At 60.9% G+C, this 9,366-nt stretch overlaps 2 protein-coding genes across 5 annotated transcripts in view; one reads left to right on the top strand and one right to left on the bottom strand.

The window, feature by feature from the left end:
• Positions 1-12: 12 nt before the first annotated feature.
• Positions 13-2,671, top strand: NKIRAS2 (NFKB inhibitor interacting Ras like 2). Its single transcript, XM_056362395.1, has 4 exons — positions 13-153; positions 520-646; positions 891-1,132; positions 1,523-2,671. Exons 2-4 carry the CDS (start codon positions 553-555, stop codon positions 1,760-1,762), a joined length of 576 nt encoding a protein of 191 aa, XP_056218370.1. The 5' UTR covers positions 13-153; positions 520-552; the 3' UTR covers positions 1,763-2,671.
• A 123-nt stretch (positions 2,672-2,794) lies between these two features.
• Positions 2,795-9,366, bottom strand: part of ZNF385C (zinc finger protein 385C) — an 80,981-nt gene continuing 74,409 nt past the window's right edge. For 3 of the 4 annotated variants that reach the window (XM_056362387.1, XM_056362389.1, XM_056362388.1), the window contains 4 exons: positions 8,705-9,034; positions 7,012-7,199; positions 6,710-6,823; positions 2,795-6,014 (listed from right to left, as the gene is read on the bottom strand). In XM_056362387.1, coding sequence (XP_056218362.1) covers positions 5,790-6,014; positions 6,710-6,823; positions 7,012-7,199; positions 8,705-9,034 — 857 coding nt within the window. In that variant the 3' untranslated portion in view covers positions 2,795-5,789. The remainder of the gene's footprint in view (positions 6,015-6,709; positions 6,824-7,011; positions 7,200-8,704; positions 9,035-9,366) is intronic. The other variant, XM_056362386.1, reaches the window with a different exon arrangement.

Raw genomic sequence — 9,366 nt, 5'->3', positions numbered from 1 at the left:
AGGGGGCACCGGGCACCGGGGCCCTGCCCGATCGCTCAGCGCTGGCCCCGCAGGCTGGGGATCCCGGCAGGCCTCAGTCCGCCCGCCCGCAGAGGGCGCTGTGAGTCCGCCGGGCCTCGCCGCGCCCCTTCCGCCGCCGGCACCACCGCGCAGGTGAGGCCCCGCCGGTCCCCGGGCCCGGCCCGGCCGCAGCGCTTCCCCGGGCGGTCCCGCAGGCTGCCCTCCGGGCCGCTTCGCCCCTCAGGCCTGCACTGGCTGTGGGCACAGCTGCATCCCCTCCGGCACCTGCGGGCTGGGTCCGATCTCCCCTCGGGCCCGTGTTTCCCCCCCGGCTGGGTCCAGCCGCCTTTCGGGCCCGTGTCCCCCCCACGGCTGGGTCCGATCTCCCCTCGGGCCCGTGTCGCCCCCCGGGCTGGGTCCGGCCTCCCCTCGGGCCCGTGTCCCCGGCCAGGGCCGTGGTGCGAGCAGCGCTGGCAGCCCCCCGGCCCCCCAGCCCCCCCTGAGTGCCCTGTCCTGCAGGCGGATCCCTCCGGCAGCCCAGGGTGAGGCAGCATGGGGAAGAGCTGCAAGGTGGTCGTGTGCGGCCAGGCCTCTGTTGGGAAAACCTCGATCCTGGAGCAGCTCCTGTACGGGAACCATGTGGTTGGTGAGTCGGGGGGGGGGGGGGCCCGCCTGGCTGCTCTGCTGGGTGCTGGGCAGCCCCCTGCTGCGGGGGGGCAGGGCCTGGCCCCCTTGGGCAGGGCTGTGCCTGGAGACCCCCCAAACACGCAGTGGGGAAGGAGGAAAGCTTCGCTGTCCTGCCCTGTGTCTGGCAGGACAGGTCTCTGGGTTGTGCCGCGGCCAGCTCCTGGGCCAGGGTCCCCATGTCCCCCCTGCCCCCTCTCTGGCAGGCTCCGAGATGATTGAGACACAGGAGGACATTTACGTGGGCTCCATTGAGACAGACCGGGGGGTGCGTGAGCAGGTGCGCTTCTACGACACGCGGGGCCTGCGGGATGGCCTGGAGCTTCCCAAGCACTGCTTCTCCTGCACGGATGGCTACGTGCTGGTCTATAGCACTGACAGCAAGGAGTCCTTCAAGCGAGTGGAGCTCCTCAAGAAGGAGATTGACAAGTCCAAAGACAAGAAAGAGGTGAGAATCCCAGGGAAAAGGGGCTGCAAAGTGGGATCTGCTCCCCTTGTTCAAGCTCGCACCCAGAGGTTCCCCTTTTCTCTAGCTTGTCACAAGTCGATGACAGGGTTCCCTGTTTCCCTGTTCTGTTAGACTCTCAACTGTAACTGGTTGCTGTCCTGGGATGCCTTCTGAGTGTCTAAGTGCTCAGCAGGCCCTCCCGCTTTTGGGCTGGTTTGAGACACACAGACCCGAACAGAAGGGGAAGCTGCCAGAAGGGAGCCTTAGCATGGAGAGGGAATTAGCTGCAGGACTGGGCTGGCACCCAGGGCCTTGAGGCAGAGCCAGACAGCACTGCTCAGCTCTGCATTTTGGTACCTTCAGGGATTCTTCTTGCCCTTTTTTGAACAGGTCACCATCGTGGTTTTGGGCAACAAGTGTGACTTGCAGGAGCAGCGCCGGGTGGACCATGACGCAGCCCAGCACTGGGCCAAGGGCGAGAAGGTGAAGCTGTGGGAGGTGTCTGTGGCTGACCGGCATACGCTGATCGAGCCGTTCATCTACCTGGCCAGTAAAATGACACAGCCACAAAGCAAGTCTGCTTTTCCCCTGAGTCGCAAGAACAAGGGCAGCGGATCCATGGATGGCTGAGCCTTGTTTTCCCTTCCACTGCCACCTCCCCTCCCTCACCTCCCTACTTCCCTTGCACATACCTCCTGCCAAGCCTGTTGGGTGTCACGGAGCCTGCGGGAAGCATGGTGGCACAAGGAATGGGCGTCCCAGGGCTGGGGCTGCTCTTTGAGGATGAGAGAGGTGAGCCATCTCCCTGCACTGGGACAGGGACTGCTCTTTTCACTGCCCAGCCCCTGCAGATGCTGGAGGTGCTACAGGAAAGCCAGGATCCCCCACGAATCCCTCCGCTCTCCAGGCACAGGCTAGCAGGCCGGCGGGCCTGCTGGAGAGGAGGCACAGTGGGGCTGGCCAGCAGGTGGGGATCAGCTCCATGGCCAAGCACAGCCGGGCCAGAGGAAACAATTCCCTCACTCTTGAGCTGCTCCAGTTTTACGTTTACTGATACCATGTCAGAAGAGCCCATTTGCTGGCCCTGCCTCCAGCTCAGCCGCTGTCAGAGCAGCTCTCCCTTGTCCTACCCCAGCTGGCTCTGCGGTGCTGCAGCAGAGTTCCTGGCAGATTGCCCCTTACCTGCAGTGCCTACTGCTCCTTTATGTGCAGGAGTATTCAGTTGTCCTGCCCTAGTAAATATATAGTGCAGGGCAAGGTGCTGTTTTTGAGGGCAGGGTGCCCATCCACCACACTGCAGCCCTCCTCTTCCTCAGTGCAGACTCAATCATGACCTTGGAGAAGCTGGCACTGTGCTTAGCCTGCACGCCCCGATGCTTAGGGCTCTGGCAGCTCTCGCTGCCCATCTGTCACGGTGCTGACTCTCCTCTCAGAACCGCCACAAGACAAGGGAAAGGTGTCCCCGCACTGCCCAGCAACATGTGTTCCCGTCAGCTAGTCTGGATCTAGGGGGAGAAAGAAAAAAAAAAAGACAAGAAAGCCCTGGCTTGTTTATACTTGTTCCTTTTATTTACTGAGTAACACAATAAAGCGATGAGATTCGGTTATCAAAATATTTTCCTTTTTTTTTTTTTTTTTTTCCCCAACAGTTATAGTACATCAAAAAAATATACAATGAACATTATAGGAGGGGTACTGGCCAAGTCCCTAGAGTCTGTTTATTCCATTTTTTGTGGGATTTTTTTTTGTGTGTTTGGTTTGTTGTTTGGTTGTTGTTTTTTTTTTTTTTTAATCAAACTGTTCACATCACTCCAAGGTTATTTACAGAGGGGCACACGTTATTGAGCGCTATGGACTATGCCCTACTACCTAGTACAGCATACGCTAAGTCAAAGGCAGTAAATGCTTTGGATAGCACAGGAGCGGGGAGGGTTTCTGGAGCGGGGGGATGCGATAGAGGGAGTGTGTTCTTATGCAGCTCGTTGCAGTATTATTGTTATTAGAAGGAATGGCTTTCAAGGGGTTAAAGTGCCAAGTATAGGAGTGTATTAGGACTCCACTGGTGGAGGGGTGACTGGAGCAGCCGCTGCTGGCTCCAGCACAGGCTTTTTAGAACAAAACGCAGGGGAACGACCCACCAGTGTCGAGCGGCTCCTGCAGGCTGGAGCACAGCCGCGGCTGGCTGTTCCCGGCTCCTGAGGCTGGTGGGCACGTTGCAGGAGGGGACACGCTGCCCTTCTCTGCTGGCAGCCAGGGCTGGAAGTGACCGGTGAGGTGGCCTGGGGAAGAGCACAGTGAGATGAGCAGGGGGAGGGCTGGAGCTGAGCTGACCACGGGCTGCTTGGCACTGCGGCGCTGTTTGGAGCTGCGTCCCTTCTGCTGCCCATGGGTCCCAGCCAGCAAAGGCTCCTGTCCTGTGGGTCGCAGGGTCCAGGCTGCGTGTCCCCTGGGCTGCGGGACCATTTCCCTGTCCTCGTCAAAGCCATTGCTGCTGGGAGCCTGCCTTCCCTCAGCTGGCGCTCCAAGTCATATCTCCCACCGCCACCGCAAGACCTTTCGGTTGTGTCTACCTCCAGCCTTCCATACAAGCTTGGATCTTCTCCTGGTGGCCCCTCTCCACCCTCCTCCTTCCCTGGGGTGGACAGGAGATGCCCTGAGCAGATGCATCCGTACCCAGGGGCTCCCCCACACTCCTGTCCTCTGCGGCAGGAGCGCAGCAGTGGCACCACGGGTCCGTGCCACCCATGGCATGAGAAACAGGCCCTCCAGACGCAGGCGTATGGCTCTGTGCCGCCCCGCTCCCTCTGTGCAGGTTTCCTGCCCTCGCGCGAGGCTCCAGCTCCTTCCCACCAGCTCTGGGAAGCAGAAGCATTTCAGCCGTGTGAGTTACCCGTTGGCCGGTTCCCATTCACCTCCCGCTGCCAGGACCCCGTCCTGAGCATCGGTGGAACGTGCTGGGCAAAATACTCGTGAAATCCAGGTGTTTCTTAGGGCCAAGGCGTCAGATATGTGTGCTTGTGCGTGTGGATTCCCAGGTCCACAAACCGACCAGCCGCTTCCCAAGGGCTGGGAGAGAACGTGGCCCACAGCAGAGGTCTCCCGAGTGGGCCAGAGGACGGGAAGGGAATTGTCTGCACAGAGCCAAGCGTCGCGTTGTTTTTCTTCTGCTCAGACCACAACTCCTGGCTGTCCAGACAGCGTGAGCACCAAAGTAAAACGCAGACAGCAAACGCGGTGGGCGAGCTGCTCCCCCTGGATTGCATAGATCGGGGTGGGTTGTCACTCCAGCGTAAGGTCCATTTGGGTCGCAACTTTCCTGCATATTTCTATTTACAGCAGCGCGCTGCAAACCCGGAGCGCCACGGTTACAGTTTTCAGACCAGGTCAGCGCTGGGCTTTCTGAGCACAGTGAAAAGCAGAGCTACGGCTTCGGGGTCCCTGCGAGCCCAGCTTTCTGCAGGCTAGGACGGGAGCACCACAGGGAGAGTGCCAGGCGTAGGCTACGGGTGCTGCCTGCTCCTTTGTACCTGATTGTCCGGGCTGCTGGGGACACCTTTGTTTTGGGGAATCATCGGTAACTCCCTGGAAGCTCCTAACAGGGACGGGGTTTGCAGGGCTGGACATGGCAGCTGGCCGGCAGGCGAGCAGCAGCGTTGCCTTTCACTGGAGAACCGAAAGTGCTTTAGGGACATTCACTCAGCCTCACACAGCATCTCCTGGGAGGTAGGGGCAGGGCTGTCCCCCACGGGTGGGACAGAGGCAAACAGCTGGCACCGAGCACAGGGACATCTCCTCGGGGAGCCTGCACCGGGTGGCCCGGCTCTCCCATCCTCGCTGGATGGGCTGGATGGGCTGGATGCGTGCCCAAGTTGTGTGCTTCTGGGGGCCAGGGCAGGGGCACTGTGCTTTCGGAGGGAGGAGGCACCGGCCCTGGGCTTCGGCTATTGCTCTCGGAGTGAAGGTACGGTCAGTGTGGCCGGTGCCTGCCGCCGCAGGGGCTCTTTGGCTGGTGGGACGTAGGGGGTTGTGGGGCGTAGGGGGCTGGTGGGCAGCATGGAAGCCCCCAGCCAGCACAGGCAAGTGTGGGGCTGGCGAGGGCACAGCCAGCCCGGTTTGAGAGGGGAACTGCCACCTTTCTGCTTGTGCTGGGGTCATTTCACCCAGGAAGAGCTGGGCTGAGGCTCCCATCGCAGTTCCCTTCCCACTGGGCTAGCAGGGACCAGTCTGCCAGAAGGATGCTCCTTCCCCCAGGGACCAACCAGCTCCTCTTCTTCCAGTCTGGCAACTGGGAGGGGGATGAACAAGAAGCCAGCGGGCCAGGGCCAGGCAGTCCCTGGCCGCAAGATGGTCCCGGTGACTCGGGCACCATCGTCTCCTGCGTGCCGCCCGGCTGTGCGATGGGCTCCTCTGCTGAGCACAGCGCTGGCATGGGCAGGGGGAGTGGCAGGGATGCACGACGGGGCTGGCTGGGCTTTGCCGGGGTATCTCGCTCCAGCAGGAGCCCACTCAAAGCGAAGGAGAAGCCGGGGTTGAGGTCTATGACTATGGTTTCCCACCAGCCAGAAGAACAGCTGACCCGGCAGTGCCGCCCTGCACTGTGCAGCCACCGCGGCACAGCCCGGTCCGCGGCACATGGACCCTCGGCGGGCGAGCGGCTCTAGTAGGGTGCGAAGACGATGGGGCCCGGCGTGGTGCGGACGTGGGCTGGTGGCGTTCGGAAAAGGGCTGGTCCGAGGATCGGGGCTTGGAAGAGTGTGGTGGCAGTGGCTGGTCTCAGGGCAAGGGGGCCAGGCATGGCGCAGACAGCGGCTGCGGTGAGCGGGCTCGGCAAGAAGCGGGTTGCCAGGGTTTTGGTGAGATGCTTCTGCAAAGCCAGCTTGGACTGCGGGGAAGGAGGAAGAGACACCGTGAGGCACCCAGCTGGAGGAGAGCCCCCAGCCCCAGCTCCCCCGGCCAGGCAGGCAGCCCCGCAGCAGCCCCTGCCCATGTTTGCTTTCAGCTGAGCTCTCCACGCGTCTCTGCAGTAAATGCAGCCCCTGGCCCCAACCCAACATGCACTCCATCCCATCCCATGCCGGGTCAGGGCACGCAGGGATGCCCCCGTCGTCACCTCAGCCCCATCCCGCCAGCCCACAGACCTGCCCCCTACCCTGGCTTTTGCAATGCCTGGGCTGTTTTCTGCATCAGTGCTTTCCTCTGGTGCCCTGGGATGACTTTTGCTGCCAAACTCTCCGCTAAGCTGTGTGGCTCTGCGAGCAAACACTTAGGCTTGATTCAACTGAGCCGTGCCAGCCCCAAGCACCCAACCACCACAGCTCTCCCCTTCAGAAACCACAAAAACAGGTGGAAGAATCCCAAGCGCTGCTGCCAGAGGACTCCCGAGTTATTCCCATGCTTTCCTTCCCGGGAATAAAGACTGGAAACTCCTGTCACCACTATAGCCCGCCCTCCCTGTATCACGGGAACCAAGGCTTTAAGAAAAGCAGCCCTTTTGTTTCTTGTTGCAAGAGATGGCTAACGTGGCAAACGACGTTTCGGAGAGCAAACCGGGTGGGTAACGAGCAGGGAGACAGATACCTTGAGAATACTCACTGCGAGGGCAGCATTCTTCTGCAGCTTGTTGTAGGGGCTGTACTTGGGCTTGGGCGGCTTCCCCGCCAGCCTGTCTTTGTGCCTCCGGCTGCTCATGTGCTGCGAGAGGAAAACGGCCGGGTGACCCAGAGCCGCGACAGCGAGGGCAGACCCACAGCACCACGCCACTGGGGTCCACGGGGGATGCCCAGCAGCTTCTTGCAGGGAACAGTCAGGTTACGCCACCCCTCCCCACCCCAAGCCCCCCCAGAGGGCTCTGCAGGCATGCACCGGCCTGGCATCGTCACCTGTTTGAGCTGGGTCTCCGAGTTCACGTAGATCTCGCACACTTGGCAGTGAAACGCCTTGTTCTGGATGTTGATGCTGCCCTTGTTGCCGATCCGCTTGGATTTGTGCCCTGCCCGGGACAGGAGCTTGCCTCGGCCTCGCCGCATCTGGGTGCTGTGACCTTCCAGCATCGACTTGTGCTTGGCGCCTGGGTGGCAGAGGGGATGCTCAGCGAACGCTGACGTTGCAAACAAACCCAGCACCGCAGCAGCAAGAAGGATGCCCTCCAAGCAACCCGCCTGACAGCACCGCGCATCCCCCCCAACCCCCGTGCCCGGCAGCACTGGCAGGCAGAGGGGACAGGGACCTGCCTGAGAATCCAGACTCTTCCCAGGGATGCAGCAGCCCATTCCCAAACCCTGCCAAGCTCTCGTGGCCAGCTGCACTTCGCAGGCAGACCAGCAATGCTCAGCTTCTCGGAGACATCCCCCCCCACCTCCCCTGCTCTTCATGTGCCAGACCTTTGGAGAAACTGCTATTTTAAGCATGTGCTGGAGCCTGTCGCCTGTCCCCGGGCGTTAGCAGAGTCTGCAGAGCCGGGCACACATCGCCTGCCATGCTGCAGCATCTCAGCTGTGCCCAAGGTCAGAGAGGATCCGGCCGCAGAGCCAGGAATAGCTCAGCAGGGTTACAGGAGGAGGGGAAGGAGGAACCCGAAATCCTCACACACCTGGGGACAGGGCGCTCTGTCTTGCCCCTGCCAGCGCCAGCACGGCGGGGTGGGGGTGAGCAAGTAATTGAAACCCCCGCTAATTCATTCTATTTTTTAAGGCGTTAAGCAAGGAGCCCGAGTCCATGTGACAGCCATGGAGGAGCACAAGCCTGCAAACATGTTGTTTGTTTGTTTGTTTGTTCTTTTTCCTCAAATCAGCTCCTAAACTTGTAACCGGAGCTGACAAAAGCAAAAGGACACATTTGCAGCTAAGCCGCAGCGGTGTCCCGAGCCAACCCTGCGCACGGCTGCTGCTGCCGCCCCGGCAGGCAGCTGGGGCTGGGGGAACTGGTTCCCAGTTCTTGCTGAACTGGGGGAGGGAAGGCCCTTCCCTTTAAAATTGGGGTGCCCGTCCTTGTTTAGCATCCTCCCGAGAAAGGGGTGAGCCAGGAGCTGGCGCTGCAGACCCCACCGAGGGTCCCCTGCACCACGGCTGTCACCCCTGGGGGGGGCCCAGCCATCCCCAGGCTTCAGAGGACCACCACCCCCCCCAGACTCCTGCCTGCCTCGAGTCTTCTTCCGCTTGCTGCTGGGCTCCAAAGCTCGTGAGATTCCCAAAGGGCTTCTCAAAACAACCACGAGCCCGAACCGCGGAGCTGCTTTTGGAAGGATTATCCTGGGTCTGAAAGAGGCACTGGCACTCAGGTCACTACCAGCTTAAAAACACACTGCAATGGAATATAAAGTAGCCTCCAATCACTTGATTAAATGCATCTGAAAATTGTCTTTAATTAAGCGACATGAACAATAGGAGAGCATTTGACCTTGCTAAAATTCACTCCATAAGTCGCAGCACAGGTACACTGCCACCACTTATCTTTGCAAGCCACCTTAACGAACCCCTTTCTAATGAAGACAATATTCATTAACGCTTGCCGTTTCGGGGCGGTGCACGGATGGAACTGCGAGGGGGCCCATCCCCCCATCCCCAATGCCCTTACCGGTGTTGTGAGCCTCCAGCTGGGACAGGGAGTTGACGGTCACTTTGCAGGTGGGACAGTACAGGTGCTGCTTGCTCTTCTTCCCCTCCTTCTCGCTCTCGGGGGCTGAGCTGATGCTGCTGCCCGACTCGGCTGCCTGCGCCTCAGCTGCCTGTGCGGCCGAGGAGGCCACGCTGGTGGCATCTGAGGTGCCCTCCGACAGCTCCGAGGCCGGCGGGGAGCCCAATGGGGCGACACTGCCCGGCAGCTCGCCTGGCGACTCCTCGGCACCGGGCACAAGCCCCAGGCTGCTGCACTCCCCCTCAGGCTCCTGCAGACCGTTGGCTTGAGCTGGCAGGAGGGAAAGGAAAGGGGGAAAGGGGAAAAAAGAAAGAAATGGGCAGAAAGGGGAAGGTCTCTGGGCTTGAACGGGGTTTCTGGAGTCCAGCGAGCACCCTCGCCCTCCCCAAGGCCATCTCAGGCACGGCTTGCTCATCTTCATCCCCTCAAGGATGGCTCTTCCCGAGGTCTCTCCTGACACGGCATTTCCCTGCAGCTCAGGGCAGCCGGGATCAGCACAACCCCCTGGGTGAGCTCCGGTGCTGCCCGGCTCGGCGGGGCTGGCTCCCCAAACGCCCCGGTGAGCTCCGGTGCTGCTGGCTCCCACCAGCCCCATCCCTGCA

This window comes from Falco biarmicus, chromosome 17 (genome assembly GCF_023638135.1).
Source record: "Falco biarmicus isolate bFalBia1 chromosome 17, bFalBia1.pri, whole genome shotgun sequence".
NCBI classification, from domain to species: Eukaryota; Metazoa; Chordata; class Aves; order Falconiformes; family Falconidae; genus Falco; species Falco biarmicus.
The sequence above is the reverse complement of the archived record's forward strand: the minus strand, read 5'-3'. Positions and strand labels throughout refer to the sequence as shown.